The sequence below is a fragment of the Phaenicophaeus curvirostris genome, chromosome 19, assembly GCF_032191515.1.
Source record: "Phaenicophaeus curvirostris isolate KB17595 chromosome 19, BPBGC_Pcur_1.0, whole genome shotgun sequence".
Lineage (NCBI taxonomy): Eukaryota > Metazoa > Chordata > Aves > Cuculiformes > Cuculidae > Phaenicophaeus > Phaenicophaeus curvirostris.
The window spans coordinates 14,385,742-14,411,546 of NC_091410.1; the positions used below are offsets into that span (position 1 = coordinate 14,385,742).

The 25,805-nt window shown below is 53.0% G+C and overlaps 1 protein-coding gene across 2 annotated transcripts; it reads right to left on the reverse strand.

The window, feature by feature from the left end:
- Positions 1–281: 281 nt before the first annotated feature.
- On the reverse strand, positions 282–24,008 carry HID1 (HID1 domain containing). Of its 2 annotated transcripts, none has more exons than XM_069872646.1 (19): positions 23,890–24,008; positions 16,276–16,425; positions 14,953–15,123; positions 12,969–13,082; positions 12,175–12,281; positions 11,583–11,699; positions 10,556–10,778; positions 10,104–10,160; positions 9,867–10,007; positions 9,566–9,656; positions 8,760–8,911; positions 8,202–8,280; positions 7,419–7,583; positions 7,090–7,317; positions 6,467–6,600; positions 3,741–3,821; positions 3,294–3,385; positions 2,824–2,982; positions 282–2,406 (listed from the first exon to the last, which is right to left on the reverse strand). In XM_069872646.1, exons 1-19 carry the CDS (start codon positions 23,953–23,955, stop codon positions 2,343–2,345), a joined length of 2,391 nt encoding a protein of 796 aa, XP_069728747.1. In that variant the 5' UTR covers positions 23,956–24,008; the 3' UTR covers positions 282–2,342. The 2 variants fall into 2 exon arrangements, with proteins under 2 accessions (XP_069728747.1, XP_069728745.1); XM_069872644.1 differs by having other exon boundaries at positions 6,449–6,600.
- Between the last annotated feature and the right edge of the window lie 1,797 nt (positions 24,009–25,805).

The window sequence follows — 25,805 nt, forward strand, 5'->3', positions numbered from 1 at the left end:
CACAAAGGTTTAATGCACGGTTCACAAAGTCGGGAGGCTCAATCCCGCTTGATCCAGTTCCTCATCCGTACCCTTTAAGGCGGTTACTTTTGATTATGCCGTACGCTGCAAACGCGGAAATGGCCAAACCCACACAGTTCAGGCTTGTTTTCCGGAGTCCAATCTTCACTTCTGATTACAAAAACCCATATACAGAGCTGAGGAAGGCAGCACGTGAGCTCCCAGAAGCAGAAATCACCCCAGCGGAGGGCAAACAAGATTATAAACCTCTCTGGGGAAAAAACAAGCACTCAACTGCCCGCTTCAGATAATCTTTATCTTTCTCTCTGTAATAAGCAAATAGTTTACAGTGCAAGTTGATTTCCACAGAACAAGGCTCAGACTCCAAACACCAAGAAACAAACAAAAAGGGTTTCCAGAGAAACTCAAAGAAACAAAGCAGAAGAGAGGACGGAAGGGATAATGAGAACCAGCAGATCCATGGGAGGGAAGAAGCAAGCACGCGGGACACGGGATGCCCCACTCCAGCTGGGAGGGGCCAGACAACCAGAGGCCACCCCACCAAAGCCCACTCTTCTAGTGCAGAGATCCGACGCGAACCAGAGCCCTGTTCACAGCTGAACGGAGATGGGGTCAGGATGGGAGCAGTGCCGCACAGCAAAGTGGGCTGGAGATGGGAGGCAGGCAGGGGAACCACCTCTCTCTGCTTCACATAGTTCTTTATCCTTCAGAAAGCCCTTCAGCTTCCATTTCAGCTTCCTGCTGGCCTAGGAATGGGCTCCTCTTTCAGTGCTGAAGGAGCAGCACACCAGGACAGGCCGGTCACGCTGCTGTCACTGCCTTCAGAACTCAGGCAAGGGCTGCCAGACACAGAGGTGTGTGCCATGCCCGGCCCCTAAAGGTGAGACCAGTTTCCATGGAGTGCTTCCATCCCACTGGCCCTAAGCTGTGGCAAATGGCTCACGGCCAGCGATCCTCCTCAGAGCCTGAATACCAGAGCACTAAGCACTGCACTTTGGTGGGGAGGGAAAGGCCTCAGCTCACAACAGCGAGCTTTCCTTGCATTCCACTGCCTGAACACCACACCAGTCTAAGGGAGCGGCCTTAGCAGCAGAACTAAATGACCCAAAGCCCAGGGTGCCTCCACCTACCACTGCGCAGCCCCTGCTGCTGAACCGAGCCAGCCACAGCAGGTCTCCCGCCTGTCCTCACCCTGCATTCCCAGACTTCACGTGCTTGGGACCCAATACATTCAAGATCTGACAACTTGGTCACTAGCAAAATGCCCTGAAGAATGAAACTTTGCCTTAGCACTCTCCACTCCCTGCTGATATGGAGATGCTTCTCTTCCTACAACTTCCAAATTGCTCCTACAACTTCCCTGAGCACCTCCCTCAAGCCCCTGCCCTGGACAGGAGCGTGCAAACACCACTCCCTCTCCCTGTGCTGCACCAGCCTGCCCGGCAGGGGTGGAGGGAGGGACACTAATCCTGTCAAACCCAGGGGATGCTGTCCTTCCAGTCAATGGGAGAAGACTAAGAGAGCTCAATAGTCCCATCTCTTTTCCTTTCTCTCCTCGAGCCAGCCCCTTCCTCCCTTCACGCTCCCACGGATCAAGCAGGGCTTTCCCAAGTGGCACAAGCTCCATTGCGGCAGCCCCCGTGAAGGACAGGCTGCCGGGCCTGAAAGCCAAGGAAAAGCTGCTCACACCACATCAAAGCACCAGCTGCTACAAAGCCTCTGAAGCAGCTTTCCAGGAAAGGAGCAGGGAGATTCAGAACTGAGACACAAAGTTTTCCTTCAGTAACTTCTCCTTTCCTTTGGATGGGAAAGAATTCCCTGCCACTGAGACACCAGGGAGACACCTGCAGCCAGAAGGGAGTCTCAGAAACATTATGGAGCCACGTGAAAGCAACAGCAGTTTCCAAACCCCATCTCCTGCAGGAATAGCAGCTTCTCCCTTGCACCCAATTTACAGCCAGTGTTTTCCAGTTAAATGCTGACCCTGACCGGTGCAAGTAGAGGGTCAGAGTGGTTTCAAACCCCAAAAGAGTAACAGGAGAGCTAAGAACAGTCTGATTTCTAGTGCAACCACAAGAAGGGACAATCCCTCAGACAGCTTTCACTCAAGGTTCACTGTGAAGGGTGAGGGAAGCGAAGTGAGCTGGGGAAAGGGATGTCCAAGCAGGTCCCAATTAAAGCTTTAAATGACAGGGAGGTAAATGAAGTGATTGTCCTTTTGGTCTCTCAGCTGGATGTGAAAAGCAGGAATGGCTGTGATGGAGCAGCACACAGCAGTCCTTCAATCCAGTGTGTTTCTCTTTGCAGAGGTAAGTGCTCTCTTAGACCCGCTGAATTTCAAACAGCTTCACATCCGTGTCATACCAGATCGGGGGATCCACGTTCCTACAGGAGACAAGAGTCGCTTTACTCTCCAGGGCCAGGTCCACAGAATTCAAGTCTCGCAGCCCAGATCACAGGAGCTGGCTACACAGAATGCATTCTATTTTGCAATGAAAGGAATGGCAGGATCTACAACATCCCGCAGGGCCAGAGCTTGGCACAAAACCTCCACACCATCCCCTCTAAGCAACTTTCCTATTCTCTGTGGCTGCCAGTTCCCAAACAAGCAGTATTCCCCAAACAACAGCCTTCGCATCACCCACCCAAAGTTTTGGAGCAGCTGATTGCCCCTAGTCTCTTCCAAAGGAATAACATCTTTCCATCCTGTACATCAGAGACAACCCAGAGCTGGCCAACTGCATGCAATTGTCTCTACAAGCCCTCTCAAGTTTTGGAAAAGACCAAGTTAGGCTGGTTTACCTCAAATAAATAACTCCCCACATGTAGGTGCGGAACCACATGGCAGTGCCCGAGTTGGCCTGGTACTTGCGGATGAGGATAGGGTGGGGGACAGGCAGCAGCCCCACCAGCGTGCCATGCTGCAAGAACTTGAGGATCTCTGATTCATCAGTGAGACCCCTGCAACAAGACAGAGCAGGGACAGCCTTAGCACAGCCCGCAGACACCCTCGAAGTGCTGCAGCGAAGCATTAAAAAGACACAGAGCCAGTAACCACCAGAAACACACCCTCTCCACCGTAAGATAGTTGAGAAGGGATCAGACAAACAAGAAGCCTGGCAAGCAAAATAATATCTCCTCTGCTGAGACTGGGATGCTTTCAATCATACTTTACAAGGTTTCCACTAGAGGCCCTCTAAACTCCTCAAACTGCCACCCCCTCAGTGTTCTTCATGCACCGCACAGCCCTTTCTGTCCAGCAACGCACTCACTTGTCGATGCAGATCTTCTCCACCTGTGGGACCAGCACCTGTAGGAGCCGCATGATTGTCTGCAGGGGAAGCTTGGACTTCCAAGACATCACCTGTAAGCAGGAAAGCCCACAGGGGGATCAATGCACTGCATTCCTAGTTTTTCTAGTCATCTCCACTGTTTCTCCCACAAGTGAGGTTCACAGAAATCACCCAGGTGTGGGCGAGCTGAGTGTACGACAGTAACACGAGAGATCCCAAAGCTCTGGAATTACACCCCGCTCAAACTATCAGGGCATTGGTTTAAAACAGGTAAAACTAAGTATTTCTTTGCAGATGGTGGTAGAAAGGTGACCGCAAGCCAAAGGCGTTCCGCATGAGGAAGTGCTCCTCAAGGGAGTCTCTGCTGGCAGGGTAAGGGGCACAGCTTCCCCTTGCTGTTCACTCGCTCTGCCCAGATTCCCTTACCCAGTCAGGGGTTGGGGTCCACTGCCCGCTGGAGGACGCACTAGAGAGACGCCTCCGATCCCGACGGGGATGTGATGCCTCCTAGTAAGAAATGATATTTTTAAAACAAACAAACACAAAATCGCACTTAAGAGCAAGAAATCCAACCCATTTGTGCTGCCTCTCCCTCAGCTTTTCCAGAGCGCTGCTGGAAAATGCAGCTCCCCTGTCCCTAAAACAGAAGAACCCACCAGACCATCATTCACCAAACCCAGAGAGGGGCGATATTTGAGGAGCTTACATTGTGGGACCCCGTAGCAGGGTCACAACACTATTCACTGTGGATACTGTTGGAATAATCCACAATGGGAGAGTTAAAAGGGGACAGGCAAAGAACTGTTCAGGCAGGCTTCTTTCTTTTAGCACAGAGATTAAACAGCTAAAAGGCACAGTTTTTATGACCTCTCCCTACTGAGTACCTCTGAGATTTTTGGTACCCCTTACGGAGCATTTTTCCAAGGGCCGGCTGTCGGCATCTCCTACCTACCAGCCCCCAAACACAAACACCATCACCAGGCACTTTTTGACAGGCTCTGGTCAGAAGCCTCAATTCTCTCAAATTATTCTTCTCACCATCACTCCGCTGTCATTTCATTCACATGGCACTTTCACACCCAGAAGCAGCAGAGCTGTGCCCAGTGCTCTGGAAGCAGAGAGTGCTGCACCTGTCCCTCTCTGACCAGGAGCAGTTCCAGCTGCCTACAGCAACGTCCCCTGATTACAGTTTAGGGGCTGCTGGAAGAAGAAAACCTTTCTTCTGTGAGTTCTCAAAGATCTCGCTGAATGACCACGTACCTAACTGTGTGCTTAAGACATCCTGCTGACCATCTGGTACAAGGGATGACCAGGAAGGGCAAGTAACACTGCGCCTGGGATATCTGGGAATTCTGTTCATTCCACTGTATTCAAAGCCTGAATAGCAAAGTTATTTTGCAACATTTGCAGCTACCACCTTATCGTTCAGCCAGCTCAGCTGCAGGGCCATGTCCTCATCAAGCTTCTAAAAATACAATTCATAAAACCATAAATCCCTCCAATTCCCTTCAGCTGATCCCAGCCTCTTCTTCTTTCCCCCTCGCTTTCCCACAGCCTTTACCCCCTCACAGCTCTTATCTGAACACTGACAGACAGATGACACATTTAGGAGAGGGAAGATGGAATTACAGAGACATACGAAGGCCATCAATTATTTCAAGAGACACTTTTGAAATGGTTATGACTGATAAGGGGAGAACATTCCAGCAGGTAAAGGAAGGAAATTACATCAGTGAGAAGGGCGGGTTAGCCTAAAATTTACCCAGTACCTCATTAATTTTTCTTAGCTCAGTAGGTTGGAAGCAGATTGGAGCCTGAAACCCCACAGTTTGTGGAGACAGGCGTGTGCCACCCAAAGCAGTACGCGACAGCAGCGATGGTTCTCCCCACAGCAGATCCCACATCCACCACTGCACTGCCCTTCATCTCCCATCTGCTACTTGATCCCCACCCCGCAAACACTCTGACGCACAACAGCACAGGAGCCAGGCGGGGCGGCTGTGGGAAGCCGTCTGTCTGTCTGAGAGCAACAGCACACACACAGAAGCAGGATGAGTGGAGAGGGTCCAGACATACGGGTGGAATACAGGAGCCCTCAGCTCCACTAGGTTATCGTGCCTCTGCAAACACCTCCCATTTGCACCCTGATCCTGCAATATTCTTTAGGTCAAAAGTATGTCGAGAGGAAAGCTGACTGAAAGGTGCTAGTAGCACCACACAGTCCACAGGAGCCTGTGATAAAATGCATCATCGCACCCCAACTCATCACCTCTTGCCCAGCTTACTCCACACCTGGCGAAAGTTGATGTGCCAATCTGACCATTCCAGAGAAAGCTGAGAGAGGAAAAGCTGGGAACACTACGCCTTTCACCAGGGGGTGGCCACGGCTCCACGTGCAAACAGATGCAGAGTTCTTGTGCTCAGCACACGGCGAGCACTCAGAGCACAAGGCAATGCGAGGTGTATGAACGTGGCCTTGCTGAAGAAGAGAATGTGCAGAACAGCCCTCGTAATACATTTCCAACAAGACAACCTGGAGGACTTCAATACTGGACTGGAAAGGGCAGGGGCTGAGGATTCAGAGAGCAATAAAAAGCCTACTGCTGCACTGAATCTGGAAGACAGCTGTGTTATAGCTCTTGATGGGGAAAATCCGCAGATGCCAGGAGGCCGACACTGCCCCCAGCACAGCCTTGACACACAGACGCCACTTCGAGGGCAGCAGCTCAGCCAAGCCCTGATGGGAACACATTTCTCACAACTCCAGCTAACCAGAGAATGCCACTAGTGCTCTCCATCCCAGAGAGGAGGGAAAAGAAAATACAGCAGCAGTGAGAACCGGAGCTGAAAGCTTCTGAATGAGAAATACAGGCATTTGCAATTATACACTTGCTGCTCTACTGGGTAGCTGTCAAACGGGAGAAAGCTCACTCCTCGTGTCCTGCCTCTTGCGTCACCAGTACAGACATGGAACATCCAAGATGACACAACAGCACTGCGGAACGACGGTGTCCTCCAGCACAGCGCACATGTGCCTGTTGCCTCTAACACGACGCTTCTCTTCAGAGAACACCCAGACCGCTCCTGAAGCCCCCGGTTCATTTCCCACCAAGCCCCAGACCCTCCCTACACACCGTACTGTGCGGCCTTACCATACTCCAGGGCTCGCCGTCGCTTGCAGCTGAGGGCGAGTTACCCTCTGGGGGAGGCTGTGAGGACTCAGGCTCCAGCGAGCGCATGGTCCCATCCTCGGACACCTGTGACTTCTCTGTCAGCTTGTCGATTCCTGTGTTCAAAGGAGAAAAAAGATCCTAAACACAGGTAAACACTCTGAAAAGCAGGGGATTCTTGTCTGCCATGCCATGCAGACACCCTACACATCTGCCAACTCCCACAATGCTCTCCTCTCAGCGGGAAGAGCAAGATTAGCCTTGACTTTGCCTCCCAGAGGAGTCCGCCCGTCTCTAGGAAAAGGCTCCCTGATACAAGAGGAGCACAGGCTCACGTGGATATAGCTAAACTGGGGAAAAAGGTCAAGATGAGGACAAATGGCCACATGGCCACAGTCTGAGAGGAGAGAAACTCAAGGCAGTTTACTTTGACTTGTTTGCAATCAGCTTGGGCAAACTGATCCGCAGCTGAGACTGAGCGGCAGTCAGTTATTCACAGATGTAAACTCCTAATCTCTCCCACACCCAGCGAGAGGGTGAGTCCACACCATATCTCACAGGGAAAACAAAGCTCTCTACGGTTACAGAAGTAAACCAAAGCTGACCTGGAGTGGCCACCAGACTGGTCTTCAGCGTCCCTGGTTCAGCAGGGGCAGCTGGACGCGATCCTTCCATGGAGACCCCGTCCTGGGAGTTGGTGCGAGAAATGGGCTCAGGCGTTTTCTTCTTGCGCTGCAGACCTTTCTGGATGGACTGGGAGTCCGTGGGTAAGTTGGCCAGCTGGTGAAACACATTCCGCTTGCGGATAACAGCATACACCAAATTTGAGTTCCCTGGGAATCACAGCGGCAAAATGGCAGAGAAGGGAGACAAAGAGCTCTATATCAATGCAGCAGAGCTGCAAACCCACTGAACACAGCACTCAGGCTCTTACCATCAAACTGGTACTGAATGATGTTGTTGAAAACTTCCAGCAAGAAGAAAACGAGATGGTGGTTCTGGACAGCAGAAAACAGGAACCAGGTGGTGGAAAAAGCCTCCAGGAGATGCAGTAACTTGTTAGCAGCCACCATAGAGAGAGACTTCAGGTAGGGAGACACTGTGGAAGCCAAACAAATCAAAAGCTGAGAAAGACTCAAAGTGGCTTTTATTCACTAAAAGCCTTTCTTTTACCACCTGCCTACCCTGCACCTCTGGGAAAGCCTCACAAAATAGCAGAGCCCACCAAGGTTCCAGAAAATTGCAAATAGAAAAGTCAAGCGGAGACATCGTGCCCAGAAAAAGCAGGCATTTCTGCTTTTAGCAGGTCTCGTGTAGTTTTACACTAGTAGTATCTGTGGGTGCCTCCTGCAAGGCTGACACAGCTGGAGGCACCTGGGCTGAGCCCAAGGGAAGCCGCTGCCATGGCAGGGAGGTGGCACTCCCTGCTGGAGAGGGACAGCACTGCCAATCCCTCACCAGCCCTGCTGGCCGGTGCTCTTCTGCTGCCCCAGAGGAGCTGCAAGGACTCTGCTGTCCCACCCTCCGAGCCCAGGCAATGTCCCTGTGGGCGGGACTGATCAGCAGCGGGCACCTCTCGAGAGGATTCATTTCAGCAGCTGTCGCTGCCACTGGCCAGTGCTAAGTGGCACGAGCAGGAGTGCAGGGAGAGGGCAGCAAGCCCCACCAGCGCCATCCCCGCTGGGGGCTGTGGTTTCACAGCACACACAGCGCTTACCATTGACAACGATGGTGAGCAGGCAGTCAAAGAGAGGCTGCAGACGCTGGTGCCCGCTGGTTATGATCTTGTGAAACACCTATGGCAAGGAAGGAGCTCTTGAGCAAGGCAGGACCTTACTGAAAGCACCCGCTCAACCAAAACCAGTGCCGCCCCCACACTAATCGCTTCCTGACACCGTTTCTTCCTAGGCAGGGCCCTGCACATTCCAGTTACGAACAGGCGGGGAAGGCTGCTCTCACTGCAGACCTGCGCTCCTGGAGTACAAGGGCTCATTACAAGGAATTCTTTGGGGATGTGATTAGGGTTCTGCAACATCGCCAATAGAAACTGGCTGTGAACTGTTCCAGAACACACAGGCAGCCTGAGACAAATAAACCAGCAGAAAGTAAGACGTATCTTCACCTCCACTGGATCTGAATTCGTAACCCTGATGAGAGCTGCTTGAGATACCATAGAACCAATCGTTTCACATTTGATTTTAGCAGGAGCAGACCTCCTGTTCAACACAAGCAGGAGTTAGAAGGGACCAAGAGGAACTGCTGGAGCCATACTCACTATGATAAGCAGATCCGCATGCGTCCCTGTGAAGACAGGGATGTCCATAGGCACTCGTACAGAATACGGCTTGTTCAGTCGAACCCCAAAGTTACGCTCCCCACTGAGAAGCAGGAGGATAAAAACCCCAATGTGCATCAAGCCCACTCGTGCTGCAGGGGGAAAAAACACCAAAAACCACCAAACCAAAAGACCACACATCACAGGGAGGCCAGCAGGCTCCTCAAGACAGAAAAAGCAGTGAGAGGAGAAACACCATAGGATTTTAAAAATCACACAGACCAGAGCATCCTGACAAGGGACACCTCACACAGCTCTCTCCGTTGCCAGAACCAGTGTCCTTGCCAGGAACATCCATGGGGCCAGTACAGTGTTTAGTTTTGGACAGATCATGCTTTTATTCATTTCGTTCTTGACAGGAACACACCACCATAGCGGGAAAGAACCGACTGCTTCTTTCCACGGCACAGCAACGGAGTTACACCTAATTTACACTAACAGATGGCTCATCTCTCCCTCTTCATGGGATCAAGGACCCAGTTTTTGACTCAAGGACTCAAGATGAACTACCACGTGCTAAGGATCTTCCTTCCCTGTGTTATGGTACAGACCTTGTCCCTTTTCTCTTCTGCTACAAACATTAACACCCAGCTAGAGGAGCCATTGGACTCCATGTCTGCAGAAGGCTAGGAACAAATACTTGAGGGGCTACTACATCTCAGCGGCTCAGGAGGAAGCATCTCAAAGACATTGTGCCTCAACTGTAAGGCGCAGATCATCCCCAATACTGAAAACAACCAACTTACACTGGTCTGCTCTGGCATCATTGAGAAAATACAAGATTGGGACAAGGATGTCCAGAACATCGCTGCTCTTCAGCACAAAGAAGAGGAATTTCTGGAAGAAAGGGGAGGATTTCAGACAATCACAAGCATATTTTGTTTTCTGCACCATCCACAGGACTGAGGTCAGGCAGTCTCGAGCCTCCAGCAGCCTCCCCTGGAGCCAGGGCCCCCAGCCCCTACCCAGAGTTTGGCCCAGCCAGAGCCACACCACGCGCTGGACAAGGCAAGAGGTGGCAAAGCTCAACAAAGCGCAGATCCACACCTTGTTAAAGTCACAGAGTTTCCAGAAGAGAACAAGGAGTTCCTGATGGAATTGGATCTTCTTGGCAGAGTTTGGCAGGTAGGTCTGGACCAGCGGGTTTGATAACAAGCGGGCCACTCCTTTCAGGATGAACTGGAAATCCTGCCGACAGACCAGGAAAGAGACTGCAGTGGGCCTGGAGCCAACGCAATCGGCACGAAACCAGACAGGGAACGGTTCAGGTTAGGAGCACATTACCTCCTCACGGTGTATTCTTGAGAGGTAATTCACAAACAGATTGTCTGGTCCAGGAGGCTGCATTCAAAGACAAGGAGTGAAACGCTTACTGGGAACAAGGTTCACTCAGGAAGCCAAAGTGTACCCATTGGCTCTGGGGGCCAACACCTCTCCTAGCAGCTTCTCTCTCAGAATGATCGCTTTAAAGGCTAGTGGACAGGCCGCTTGGGAAACAGAACAGTTAGTGCTTTCACTTACATGCTCGGATTCAAGTCAGTAACCAAAACCCAGTGGGTTGGTCACCTACAGCTGCTTAGTGACCTACAGGAGAGAAGTAGGACTGGGCCAGAGAGAGCAAACTGCAAGTAGAGGAGCAGTGCTGGGCCCTACAGGTCAACACTTGGAGCAGGCTGGTGTATGAGGGCCACAGGGAGTTCAGGAGAGCAGCAAATACAGATCCCAGTGTTACTCACATCCACATCATCCATGGCTGTGCCGGTGGTCGTGCCATCCACGGTGGGACTCGAGCTGGTGGAGCTGTCATAGTCCAACGTGACAATAAGCACCTGGGCTGCCTCCTCCACCAGCGGCTCACGGTAGTCAGAGAAGAGCAGATGATTGTAAGGAATCCCATAGCCCACCGGGTCGTAGGCACAGACAACGTTCAGGAGCGAGGTGAAGAGTGGGAGCGCATGTCTGGGGAGGAGAAAACATCCTCAGAGGAAGAACATCTCAGGGATGGACGGACATCTCTCTCCCCAAAAGTCTGGGGTCATGACAAAACACAACCGTCTCCTCTAACCTATGACTAAGCAGACCAGAGACACAAGATGACACTCCAGCTCCCAGCTGGTCTCCTGGGCTAAACTGAGAGGAAAGGGGAGGGGAAAAGGTCCGTGTGGCCTCCCAGAGGGATCCTGTGCAGCAATGGGAAAGGAGACAGGACATCGAAGCTTTCTAAACTCCAGAAAGATGAAACTGCCTGCCTTCAGCCAGGACTGCGCTCCCCAAAACCAGCAACTGTCACCCGAGGAGCTGCCTGTCCCCAGGAGAAAAATCACTAGAGGGCAGCATTTATGCGCCACCAACACCACAAGCACCCACTGCAGCGCCCTGCCACCGTCAGGCACCACCGGAGAAAGAGGCCCACAGCTGGGAACAGGACCGGCTGTTTCCCCCCGGACAGAGATCTGTCCCGCAGCGAACTCCAGCGAGCAGCACGCTCTGTCTCCTTTTTTGCTGCTGAGAAACAATTCTCACCGAGCAGAGATGCTAATGGGGCATGAGATCAGGACAAGGAAAAAGTACAACAGCCTCTAGATGTTGAGGGTAGCAAGTCTCATGGTCCCCCCATTACCAACACACTCCATGGGAGGGATGTGAAGGTATTTGGTGGTGGTGTTGGGCTGACGGTTGGACTGGATGATCTTAGAGGTTGTTTCCAACCTCAATGATTCCATGGTTCTTGTTCTAGCCCCCAGTCCTCCCCTTCACCCTCACCTGTTCTCCGCAGAGCAGAAGAACTGCACCCAGGGGTTGGTGTTACTGCTCTCCGAGGAGGGAGGCAGGTACATAGCCTCAGAGAAACAGGTCAGCAGCAGCTTCAGCAGCTCCGTCCTTAAAGAAGGGGAGAAGAAGCCAAGGCCTAGAGCCATTTGCAGCAGGGACTGGGCACAGGAGGCACAACCACTCACCACAACACCGCAGAAGGAAGGTCAATCCTATGTCCCCCCCCGCAGAACTAAGCCCATTTCATTTCATAAGCGACCCTGCTGTCACTGGCACAAAGCTCAGCACAACTGCTCCCTTATGGAAGGGAAATACAGCACAGAGCTCCTGGGTGTTTGCAAAACAGCAGTAATTGCTGGATCCTGCTGCAGACACTCCGACTCCCGTATCAGACTACAAAAAGCTAAAGCTACTCAAAAGGTCAACTGTTTTTTTTTTGCCTGTGTGGCCAGTCCTGTTAGCTCAGTGAGGAGCAGGCAGAAAGCCCCTCAGGCATCTCAGATACCGGAGGGCACAAGGAGAGTCCAGTTCCGCATCTACTGAACCCAGTTTCTTTCCCTTCTGCCTTTGCAGCCCCTCTTACCTATTCAAGTCATGGATGTAGTTGGGCTGTGGGGAATGAGCAAAGCCCACTCCTGCCTCCCAGATGTACTCGCAGCTGTCGATGGAGTGGATGTCTTCTGCTGTGTCCTGTGGGAGAAACATGAGGTCAGACCGCAGGAGGCAAGAGCCACAGGTGGCAGGCCTAGTGGGGTCCAAGGCAGATCAGAACCTCTCTCCAACAGAGAGCGCAGCCCTGGGTTCCCTTTACAGAACCTCCTACTCTCACCCCCACAAAGGCGCTAATCTCAGGACAACAAGGCTTGAGGGCAACCAAGATGCGTTTACCACCCCAACCACAACCCCACCAAACCAGCGCGTTGACAGCAGCCGCTGCTGACATGGAAGCAACTGCAGCTTTCTCCACAGTCCGGGCTTTTCCTGCCTTGCTGTTCCTTTCCTACAGATAGGCCAGAGCTCACCTGGTGTCAGGTTTCTCACCAAGCTCCTCAGAACAACTCTAGATGAGACTGAAGCGCGCAGGGCCTCCCCCCACAACCAAACCTTGAGGCTTCAAGGGAGGAAATGCAATTACATCCACAAACGTGCTTTTACCGTGTGTGACTCCACAGGAACACTAGGAGAAGACTGTGTTCCCAGATACCGTTATAGAAATTCCCTAGGGCTAAAAATGCAGGTGCTGATGTCTTCAAAGAGCTCAGCCTTTGCAAGCAATGACAAAGTCATAAAACGGATGCAGGCGCTGTGCATGACAGAGGGATCCCACCCTACACAGCCCATCTACCTCTGTGCAGACAATCTCACAATCCCACTCACCACGGTGCTCCTCCGGTGGCTCTGCACGGTGAAATCGGGGCAGAAGAGCAGATCTGCGACAGCAAGGAGCAGTGACTCGGCCAATGGCCGGGCATTTTCATCATCTTCATCACCCTAAAAGCAAGAGGGGTGGAGCAGTATTGTCAGCCCATGGTTAGCAAAGAACAAGAGGGAAAAAAACCCAAACAGCCAGCAGCAGAAAATCTCCTTCCCCCCGCCCCCCCGCCAAGGTGATGACTAAATGGGAACAAGCACTTTAATGACACCACACTGAGCAGACAAAGGCCTAGAGATGTCAGGGAAAGAGAAGCGAAGCACTGGACCTTGCCAGAGAGATGCTTGACTTATCAAAGACAAAAGGGAACTGTTTACAGAGAACAAGCTTTAACAGTCACAAAGGAGGGTGATTTGGAAGATGCACAAAGACAGCAATAAGAAGAAGCCGGCCAGCAATGCTGAGGTGTAAAACCTCCCTAAGTCCTGCATGGGCTGCCCAGAGCTAGAGGTGACAGGACCGGGAGAGGCAGGCGTGCGCCACGGGAGGGGCCATCTCAGCCTGTCATGGCAGAGCAAGCGTGGCAGCAGAGGGGATTCTGCTTTCTCCAGCGCTCAAAGCAATCACTTGAATCACGCATGGCTACTCCTCTGCAGCCGTTGCCATGGGAAACCTTGCCACATCTTGCCTGTCAGAGCATCCTGGATGGGAGGGAGGCCTTCCCTGCCATACACTGGTGCTGGAGAGGAAGGCAGGGAGCAGGAATGACAGGTGCTTATCTACCTTAGTCAGGCCTCTCTCAGCCTCTGCACAAGACACAGCTCCTAAATCACAGCAGGCACCTAGTGGAGATAACAGCCGGTGCGGCTCTGACATCTGTCTCAGTGACAGCCGGAAAATTCCCATGCAACAGATCCCGGATGTAGGGGCAGACCAGAGAGGATGGATGCAACCAGCACAGCAAAGATGCTTTTACTTAGGCTCACAGAGATGGAATGATAAGCATTAGGGTTAAAAGGGATTTCTTCCCCAAGAATGATCTTTGCTAACGCTGCCAGAAAAAAAAAAAGGAGTCCCCAAACCAATAGATCTGCACATAACACAGAGCCTCTTATCGGAGGGAGGCACCCACACTCCAGGAGCTCTGCCATCCCTCACTGCATCATGAAGCAAGTGAAGGACAATCACAGAGATAGTTACTAATGTTCCGGACATACCATCATCTTCCCCTTCAGTTCCCAGAGAGAAATCAGCCTTCATAAGGCAAAGCCACTGACCCTGGATTAGCTGTGATCCCAGCTTCCCTAAAGGCTTACTTGTTATCCCCTGTCAGGCAGCTCCACCAGCCTCACAGCTGCTCCTGCACACAGTTCCCTGGTGGAGCACATGGAACCACCACAGCAGGAAGACTTCCCATCCCAGCACACATCCATTGGGCTGGATCACCTCATGAACCCAACACTGTAAGGGAACGCCCTCTTTCAGGGGCCAAACAAGGTGCAAAACCAGCAGTAACAGCGGCCTGGATGGATCAGAGTGCCAGGTACCATGCGTGCTCTTTCCCAGAAAAGTTCTCTAGTTTTAAGCCTCTCCAGTGCTCCCTGGCCCCTGCAGGGACGAAAGGATGGACAACCACTACTCTTCCGATTACTCAGACCACAGAGCAGGGCTAGCGCAGACTTCCCTTTCCAGTACCCAAAACTTCCCCTTGAAGCAACCCCAGGCAAATGAGATTAGAGGTGACAGGCAGAGACAGCGCAAGGTGCAAGGTTTGTACTGCACCAACCACTGCCAATCCTTATCGCCCTCCCCAAAAGCACACCAGCATGGTTAACGTTCAGGGGAACCGCACTCTGGCACAGACCTTAAACGGTGCCACCTAATTTCTGACAAAACAACTAGAATTAAGTTGCCCCCAAAAGCCCACAGAAACTCCTCACTGCAGCCTCCCTTTCCCCCTCCAGAAAAAAGAAGCGCCAAGAGACAAACCCCTCCTCGGCCAGCCCCAGGGACAGTTGACCAGAAGAAACCTCTCCAGTCTGGGTCCTCGAAGATGTAAGGCAAGATACGGGTGAGGAGCCGGCAGCAGTTCAAGACGATTTGTCTCTCCTTCTCCGTGTGGCAGCCGCTCTCTGCTCCCTGCACCAGCTTTTCCACAGCCTGAAGGAAAAAAAACCAAGGCAGGCAGCATTAGTCCAGACACAAGTCAGCAAGAGCTGGGCAGGTCCTTCCTGCTGGTGATACTCTCACAGAGTTATAAGCAGTTCTTGGAGCCCTTTTCCTCTGAGCTCAATGGTACAGGTGCTGCTGCTGTTTGAAACAGTGCAGAAACTGGATTAATGACCTTAACCACAGCTTGAATTTCTACTGTCCCACTGCAAGAGACCTCAGATGCCAGGGCTAATCTGCACAGCACACGTGCTGTGCCACGTGAGACAGCCAGGCACAGGCCAGAAGGGGTCTCAGCGCTGCTCCCGACAGCACTCACACACACAACGGAGCAGATCAACCCGGCACTGCAGGCACACAGGGCGCAGGCAGAGCCCTGGCAGCAGTGCTGTGCTGCACCGTGTCAGACATTGGCAGGGGAAGAGCACACTGAACAGTCCGACAGATCTGTCTGTGTTGTTGCGATTACAGCAGGGACCTCTCCTGACTCGAGAGGCGGGAGCTAAGCTGCTGCCTATGACTATGAAGTGTATGGATACGGCCTCCAGCAGAGCCTGCTGCAGAGGAAGGAGGTAGCCTGGGTTTCCCACTCGCCCGGTGAGCAGGGCTGCTGCTCTGGAAAGAGCTGCCAGGTCAAGCCTCTGCAGTCCATCCCATCGCTACAGACACAATCACACCTGGCTTTTCAGAGTAGGATGTGGGTCTTGCCAAGCGGAACCCGCAGCCCCAGGAGGTTTCACCCACAGACAGAAAAGGGCAGCTCCTTTCCTCAGCAGCTGCACCCACTTGCTCTTACTCCCTGATCCCAAGGGGAAACGGAGGGGGAATGAGAGCCAAAACATTTACAGGTTTCACTTTGCTGCTTTTTAATTCATGAGGTCATGTGTTCCTGCTTATTTTCACAACAGACTGTCTGGGTCACTGACTCTGCTCACCTGCGTCATCACCTTAATGGGTATTTAAATGCTGTTTGTATAGTCCCAGTCTGTCCACACGCTACTCTGACTGCGCTGAGCTGCTGTTTCAGGCACGTTTATGACTCTGTGTTGTCCAAGCCTGCAGCCATGACTGCAAGTAGCACCCTCAGATGCCACAGCGCTATTGATCCAGGGACACCCCCTGCCAGCACCACATCATTCTTACCTTGTAACATAAGGTCGCCAAGTTTGAAGGGGATTCTTCTCTCACTGCTCGGATCTCTGCAGCTGGTACAAGGGCAAAGACATCCTGCACTGACGTGGCTGTGTCTGCCCAAAACTGGTCCCAGAAAGCATCATCCGTTGCCTCCACAGGCTGCAAAGAGACAAACAAGATTACAGATGGAGAGCTACCATTCTGTGACGTCCAAACACCAGTGACTACACCTGACCCACGGACAGGACCATGCAGTCATTGGCAGAGCCCAGAAGAGGCTAAATAAAAACAGACTAGCACTGGTTTTCCACCTCAGCCTTTGTCAGCAGGGCTTTGGTAGACTTGATTCTTGAGCAGAGCATCTCCTCAGCAAGGGGGTGAGCAGCATCAACCAATGCTGTCAGACTGGAACTCTCCAAGTCTGTCGTGAGTCACAACACACATGAGGCCTCCTGCTTGTCTGCAACCCAGAGCACATATTATACAGCCTTTACCAATATGCACAGGCCAGGCTCCTGCCCTGTGCTTTGTCACCTCCAGAGTGAGCACGCACTGCAATTCTGGTGTAACCAGAGCCTTGAGGAAGCAATCAGGGACGTCTCACGTTAGGGCATGAATAGACCCACCTCAAGGCACTCACGGATGCAATGGAATTGATCATTCCAAATTAAATATTTATAGCTAATTGGACTTAGTGCAGTTGGCTGCTGCCAAGGCTTTCTTAAAAGCACTAAGTGTGCAATTCAAAGAGGAAGAGGGAAGGAAGAGGCTGAGATACTAAAACAAGGCAATCCATTTCAAAGCTGTGGTCTGAGAAGCCCACCCCATGCTAGGAACACACCTCTCCCCATCACCTTTTCTGGCTGTGCAGATGCAGACAATCCCCTCTTTTACCAGCACTGCTGTCCCTTTTTCACAGTGATAGAACAAGGATTGTCCTCAAGCCTATCCTGACACCCCAGTACGAGGGATGCTGGCCACGAGGACGGTCTGTTTGACAGATCACAGCTGGAAAGACAGCTCTGTACAGCTGGCTGCAGAATCCCAACATTATTTCCCTAGCTTCTTCCTGACAGTATGGCATCAACTTAGACATCAAAACAGCAGTGATGATGCGTATACGCAGCTGAGCAAAGTGGCCTGGACTTTGCTTTGCCCTTTATGGCTTTGTAGACAGAGCAGCACTGGCCATTCAAGCTGAAGAAGAGGCTTGGGCTCATGGGGCCTCCGGCCCTGCGGAATCGTGGCGATGACCTGCCACTCCCAAAGAGGTGAGCAGGACAGCACTGTTTGCTGAACAAAAAGGCATCTCCATTACGTAACATCTCAGACATCCAAACCCTGGCAGCCCTGAATGATCAGGAGAGACTTGACTTTTCAGCCAGTCTAAAACCAAGCACGGCTCTTCCCATCTAAATGCCAGTACTGGCCAGGAGACAGGCCCAACCCAAGACAGGCGGGGAGCGCTCAGCCAGCCCCGGGGTCCTGGTACAACGGTGGGATAAATGCATGTGTCTGCCGAGCCATGTGAAGGAGAGGGATCCACGGAGGAGCCTCCCCAGCCCTCCTAAGAAGAGCTGGCTGCCTGAGCAACCCCAGCCCTTGGCCTGGAGCGAGGGGCAGCCTCCCCTCCTGCCTACCACATGCAGCGGCTCTAAAGCAAACAGCAGCTCTCACCAACTGCGATAATCAGCCCGTGGGTGGGTCTGCCACGTCAGACAAGAAAGGGGCAAAAATATGAACGTGCATTTCGCTTAAACAATGCCTGCCTACTCCTAGCTCCGCTGTAGCAGGCAGAAAACTTGCCCAGCTCTACGCTGTTTCTAAATGCAGCCGGGATGTGACTCCGAGGAGAACAGCTCGTTCACAGCTCTGACACCAAGAAGTGCCACATTTCTCCCTTTGCTCTCACCTCCTGAATTAAAAGCCACAGCCTGCAAGCAGGCGATTGTCACTACCACCCAAAGGCCAAAATGCAGAGGGGCAGGCAGGCCCCAAACTGGTACAGCAGGTTACTGCCTGGAGCTGCCTTAATGCTCCAGTGCCCCAGAGGCTCCTCACTGCCCGTCCTGGTCCCTCCAGCCAGGAATCAGCCCTGGAGATCTCCAATCTTTAAAAACAAAACCAGAAAACACGCACTCAGGTTTAGGCATCACCTTAAACTCTGCCCTAGTGCTAAAACCCTCTTCATTTTATCATCTGGCCACCAAAGCAAGGTCCCAAACTCCTCCCAAGGGAAGAGCAACACTTTCCAAAAGGCTCAAGATCACAGCTCCTCAGAGTGATCTGCAGGAACAGCCAAGTCTTTACAGCCCAACTTTCAGCTTCCTGAGCGCATGAAGGAGCTGTGCTTTTTGCAACTTGGGCATGAAACGCTTAAATAGAAGAAATGCTGTTTTGCAAATCTCACCTCTAATTACACTCCTCAGAAAAAGTCAAGTAGTCAGAAATCCAACCTATGTAATGGACAAAGCATCCCACACTTCCCACACCCCCCTCTTCGAACCCTGCACCACAACTGCCTGCGTGTCTGCCACATGCACCTGCTGGCTGCCTGCCACCACCACTCCCACCAACAACAGCGAGCTGCAACTGCTTCTAATTGGAGATCATGCATAAATAATGGCATCTCTCTCATCTAGAGGGGACCGAGAAACCCATTTCCCTCCAGCAGGCACCGATCCCTTCACCTCCAACTAGCCTGAGGCCTCCTCGGAGGGCGAACACAACCACTGGTTTACAGATGGTAACACAACAACCTGGGCGGATTAGAGAACACGGCCTGCACTAGAATTACACGGAGGTAAAGCAGCACAGCAGCAGCTACCCCAGCTGCAAGGCTGGATGCTGCAGCCACATTAACATCATGGCTGCCATCTTGGCAAGCAGATTACGCTGAAACACCAATTCTGTCACTTTTAATAGCTGCAGGAAGTCAGCTCCTCGTCCAACAGATGGCAACCCATGTACAACCCTGGAACACCGATTCAGTACTGAGTCACTCGCATCCCTGCAGCCCCTGTTTTAATTAGCAGTTTGGCATCATGAAACTACGTGATCCACATGATATTCATCTCCTTGACAGAACATTACTGGATGGTTTTAAGTTGATTGTATTCTGCACACAGCACCTCTGGGGATCTGAATATCCATCTTCTCGTGCTGGGCTCAGCCAATAGCTCACCATGAATTAAAACACAGAGATCTAGAACAGTCCTGTTCACAAGCCATGGGTACCTTCATGTGGGAACATCAAGAGTTAGTTACCAGTGCTGGTCCTGCACATGCCACAGTAACAAACCCCACAGCACTTTAACCAGATCACCTCACAAGGAGCTGAATCCCAACCAGCAACGCAGTGAGCTGGAGCCACTTTGAACCCTCCAGATGAGCACAGCCACGTCCACTCTTGGTGAGGGAACTCCAGCAAACGGAGAAGAGCCAGATGTGCCCCCAACACAGGGCAGACAGACAGCTCTGCACCAGCAGCACAATGAGAACAAGAACTCCACTGCTGCTGCAAGAGTCAAGGGATCAGTAGCTCAACTCTACTCTGGAAACACGACTGGCACATTTGAGAGCAAAGGAAGTTCCTGACACACCAAGCACCTCACCACAGAGGCTGCTGCAGTTCCAGAGCCAAGTGGCAGAGAGAGACACAGCTGCCTGAATCGAGCTCTCCACATCGAAGGGAAAGGATAACTGGAGCACTGAGCAGCTGCCGATAATGCACTGGCCAAAGCTGAGGTGATGGGACACCTCTGAGTGAGCAAGGAGGAAACATTTTGCCTTCAGTTCACCTAGGCAAGGTATAAAGACCTCCCACCCGCACGCTGGCCACACAAAGGCAGAACCAGCCCGACAGGACACCTCCAGTCTTCATTTCCCAACAGTTAAAAATGCTGGGTTGCAGGTTCTTTAAAACATAGCGTACACACTGTAGGAGTCAGAAGACACTCGGTTTGCAAGCACATTGCCAGTTACGGAACAGAGGATCACAGCCTGGAATAGGCAATCCCAAGGCAAACAGGATACAGCATAGGAAACAGGAAAACAGAGCGGAGCTGACCGTCCTACAAACAGGAAAGGGTCCCAAGGCACAGTCTCCCCACTTACGTTAATACCACCTTCACTTTCTCTGACAGATACAAACCTAAAACAAATTCAGGCAGGGAATTTGCAACCTCCTCCTGACTCAGAGCTCCCTGCACCTACAGCTCTTCAGCTCTCCTGTTCCTAGACTCAGCAGCAGAGCATGTCCCTCGTTCTTCATCCCTCACCAGGGTTTCTAGCCAGCCAGTTTCTAGGAGCTCAGGTAATGTGTAACAGCTGCGTGCTCTGTTCAAGTGCAGCAGGGCTGTAATGACAAAACCATCCATGCAGCACCTGATGGAGCTCTAGGAGACCAGGCAACCTTGCAGGGCCAGCAGAGCCATTTGAGGCAACTCGCGCACCTTTGTACCACCTGCATGTGAGCCACTGCGCAAAGAAGAACCTTCAGAAACAGACTACCAGAAACTGGCCTCTCCTTGAGCACAAGACGTATTTTCACCAGGCTCACACATTCTCTATGCCAAAGCACACCTGGTTTATTATTCAAATAATAATTAACTCAAATCAATTACCAATTCAAAGGTGTGCAGTGTCATGTAATATATATGTATCATTGAAACTCCTACAGCCCATTTCTCCCTGTATGGTTATAAATATACATCCATAGCATAATCTAATTCCTCTCTTCCGGTACTGCTGCCCTTTTGTAACCACTGAAATCATTCTGCAATGATTTTTCTTTTTTTTAACTCTTAGACTTTCCAAGTTCCTGCTTGGCAATTAAAGCAACCAGTTCAAGTTCCTTTCAATGGTGTCCAGACTTGGTTCACCTTTCCCGTTCTGAGCTCCATGTGTGCTACAAACACTCAAGGGTTATGTTCCTCACAGATTTATTTCATTTTTTTAAATGTTCACACGGGAACACTCACATTTTTTTAATTAACGAAAGCCTAGAGATTACAAGAACTTATTTTTAAGGAAAATGTCACTTCAGGGCCAACTCTGAACCTTCACCAGCGAGGAAGCAGTGCCTTCGGCTCAGCCCCTTCCTCCCACCACAGCCTTGGGAAACACCGCAGCTGTTACCAAGCTCACGGTTTCATGTTACTGATGATTTGCCAGAAGCCTATTTGTCCGGCTACCTCTAGAAGAAGGCTGCAGAAAAGGAGACGTGCTGCTGAGAAAGCAAAATGTGTTTTGAGCTGATAGCCCTGAAGGTTTGACTCTGTCCGTCATTGCAGCCTGGGCTTGACCCTGGGGTCTCAGGGACCTGGTTACACGGAGGTCGCTGCTGGTACCAGCTCGGAAGCTGCAGGAGAGCCCAGTCACGCATCCTGCACACGCAAACACCAGTGCCCTTCTACACTCTGCAAATATGGGAGCGCCACACCCCACCCTTGTTCCACACGGCAGTTGGGCTCACCCAGACCACAGGGACAAGGAATAAACCCAGCCAAGAATGAAGCTTTTCCCCTTCCTTTATTTGGGCCCCAGCGAACCTTCTTTCATTACACACCTTGATGAACTGGGGTGAGGAGCACTCTCCTCTAGCTGGCATTGCCTCATACGGGATTTGCCTTGTGAACAGACCCCTATAGTCTTGCTTCTCCCCCAAACTCACTTTATAAGCAAGCTTCCCAGTGCAGGTAAGACAGCCCAAAGCTGAAGGAACCTGGAACTATTCAGCACCCAGAAGAGACTTTGGAAGAGTCTTTTAAAACGTTAATTCACCCACGTCTCTTTTTGCCTAGGGATGCTGCAGAACATCCACAACTGGCAGGTTTTAACAACATGTTTGCAGAAGCCATTCCTGAGCAATGCAGACGGAAGCGATACTGTATAAAGTATAAAGGAAAGTATAAAGACAATTCCTCAAAGGCTCTTCCAGCCTACCATTTATTTCCCAGTCCTAGTCTTAGCCTCTTGAGCATTCACAGATTTTCTCCTATTCTCCTACTGCATCCATACCCTTTTCTTCTGAATTCACTGTCCACCATTAAATACCTTTCTGCCATCACCCCCAAGTTTTCTTAGCAGCTGTTATTCCCTCGCCAAAGATGGATCGCAATAGCAATTCTCCACTGGAGGGAAGAACTCCAGAAGAACTGGAGAAACTGGAAATCAGAACACTATTTCTCAACAGAGCAAAACACCCCTGCTCCTCGGACAGAGGGACAGTCTATTGATTTTCTGCACACATGTTGCTGGGCCCCCAACTTCAGACAAGAATTGAACCAGCTCTCAGGACACAAGCAACATCTGCTAGACCTCTAGACAACCACCCTCCCTATACATGGTTCTGATTTCCTTTCACTTAATTCCTTCTCCTCTTCAGTCTGCAGAAATAAAGCTAATTTCGCCGGTCACAGATTGAAGCCCCTTCTACTTCATCAGCATGGCTGGCCAAGAGCTCCTCCAGTCTGCTGTTACCCAAAAACAGGGCAAGATTCTCCATCAGTTATTTGGGGAGAGTGGAATACACAGAGAAGGGGGCACTGCCAAACCCTGTGGTGATGTAAACCTGCAGCTGAATACATTACGCCAGGATGTCCACGGCAGCGTCTCAGTCTGGTAACACAGGATGCTGTCAGCAAAGCGCAAGATGTCAGAGGCAGCGAGCACCGTGACACAGACCCTGCTAGACCCGACAGCTGCCAGCGAACCAGCCAGAGTCCTGAGGCAGAACACAGCCTCACCGCCTTCCTGCTGCTCACCCTCCACAGACACGTTACATCTGGAGACCAGGGACATGGCGGATGGGACCAGCTTGCCAGGATCCATCGGGCAAGGCCTCACGGCAGAGCCACCTGCAGCCCAAGCCCCCGGGGCTGGCACTGCACCTCGTGGGTCCCCAGCAGCCCTGTCCCTGCACAGGGGCAACCGTGCCACCACCTCCATCAGGGAAGAGGGGCCTGGCACGGCCCCTTCACACCTCCCTCTCTCACAGGGCATCCTCCTCAACCTCACCTCACCCCCCTCTCCCACATGGTACCCCCCCCATCCCACATCACATACACACACACACACAGAGCCCCCCACACCTCACCCCCCCTCACTTCTGATGTGGCACCCCCCTTCCCACCTCATCCTCCCCGAAACGCGGTATCCTCCTCACCACCTCTAGCTGACATGGTGGCCACCCTCACCCCTCCCATCTCCCATCATGAAGCTCACCCTCACCCTCACTCTCCTAGCATGGCCCCCCCTTACCACCTCATCCCCTCCGGACACGGTGTCACCCCCGTTCTCCCTCTCCCCAACACGGTGCCCCCCTCACCTCACCCCATTCCCCCTCACCTACCATGGCGCCCAGCCATCTCCCCTCTCCTGACACGGCTCCCCCCCACACCCTGACATGGAGACCCCCCCTCATCCTCCAGCACGGCCCCTCCCTCACCTCACCCTCCCCAACCCGCGGCTGCCCCCCTCACCTGCCACGGAGACCCCTCTCCTCACCTCCCATCCCCTCCTCCTAACATGGCGCCCCCCCACCTCCTTTCCCCCCCCCCCCCCCCACCTGACATGGCGCCCCCCCCCCAACATGGCGCCCCCCCCGCCGTGCCCCCTCACCTGGGTCTTGGTGGTGAGCTGGATCACCGCCTTCCTGAAGTTGAGCTTGGAGTCGGCGCTGCCCATGGCGCGGCGCGGCGCGGGGCCGTCCCCTCACGCCGCCGCCATCCCCGCGGCTCCGCCGGCCTCCCCGCTGTCAAACGCCCGGCACGGGCCGCCCCGGCTCCGCCCCCGGGCCGGCCCTCCCCTCCCCACCCCTCGGCTCCCTCCATGCCTGCCCTCCCTCCAGCCCTTTCTCCACGTCAGCACTTTGCTCCCTCCTTCCCTGCTCTCCCTCCATCCCTTCCCCATCCCTCTGCTCCCTCCATCCCTCCGCCCTTGCCCCTTCTCTCCCTCCATCCCTTCCCTCCCTCCATCCTTCACCCAGCTCACTCCTTCCTTCCCTCGTTTCACTCCATCCATCCCTGGAGGTGTTCAAGGGCAGGTTGGATGGGGCTTTGACCCCCTGATGTGTCGTGGGGCTGGGACTGGATGGGCGGTGAGGTCCCTTCCAGCCCAAACCATCCACGATTCTATGATTCACCCCCCACGGCCACGCTCCCTCTTCTCCCCTCTCCCTGAGGGTGCACAGCACGGCTTTCCTCGTTTCTCCCTCCTCCAGCCCTTCCTTACTCTCCCCTCTGTCCCAGGTTCCCTGACGGCTCCTGTCCCCTCCAACCTTTCCTTCCCGTACCCCGTGCAAGCACCTTCTAATGAGCTCATTGCACGCGGTGGCCAATCAACCCTAATGAGATTCCACCCACCTGCAGGGAGAGGGTGTTTTGTAGCCCTGCAGGCTGGGAATTTGGGATTTGGCCTCTCGGACACCTCAAAGCGCCGCGTGAGGCGGTTCGGCGTGGCCTTTGAAGCCATCGTCGCTTTCTGTGCTGAGCTGCTCTACGACCAGGCGGGTCCTGCCAAGTTACACGAGTTACATTCCACATGCTCAGTGTGCAAACCGCCTTTCTTCCAAGGAAATGAGGGGATTCGGTCATCTAAAGCGACGTACTGATTCCCTGGCTGGTCCCAACCATGGGGATTCTCATTTGTTGGCATCTCGCTTGTACGGAAACGGGCTGCATCCAGAGTGGTGGGACCAGCGGGCAAGGGAGGGGGTTCTGCCCCTCTGCTCTACTCTGAGACCCCACCTGGAGCCCCGTGTCCGGCTGTGGAGTCCTCAGCACAGGGAGGACATGGAGCAGTTGGAGCGAGTCCGGAGGAGGCCACGGAGACCATCCAGTTCCAAGCCCCGGGCAGGGTCATCTCCCAGGGATGGGGCAGCCATGGCTAACCTGGGCCAGCCCCCCCCCCCCCCCCCCCCCCCCCCCGGAAAACATTTCTCCCCAAAATCTCATCTCCATCTCCCTTCTTTCAGCTGAAAACCGCTCCCCTTTGTCCTATTCCTGTCCTCCCTGATCAAGAGCTGCTCCCCAGCGTTCCTGGAGCCCCTGTCTGCACTGGAAGCTGCTCTAAGGTCTCCCCCAAGCCTCCTCTCAGCCTGTCCTCATACAGGAGGTTCTGCAGCCCTCGGATCATCTCCGTGGCCTCCTCCAACAGCTCCTTGTTCTTCCTGTGCTGAGGAAGGAGGAGAAGGAATAGAAGGAGGAGGAGAAAGAGGAATAGAAGGAGAAGGAGGAGAAAGAGGAGGAATAGAAGGAGGAGGAGAAATAGAAGGAGGAGGAATAGAAGGAATAGGAGGAGGCGGCCGGTCTCGGCTCGCCTCCCCCTTCCCTCTCGCCGGGTTTCCTTGCAGCAATTCCATGCTAGAGGTCTCCACCGAGCTGCGGAGAGCGGGATCAGCCTGCGCCGGGCCCTCTTCCTTCCTTTGTGCATCCCGGCGCCCGCTGCCCCCCGGGAGCCCCCCGGCCCCGGAGCCCCAGGAGCGGCCCCGCGGGGGAGCAGGGCCGGGGCAGCTGCCGGGGCACGGCGGACACCCC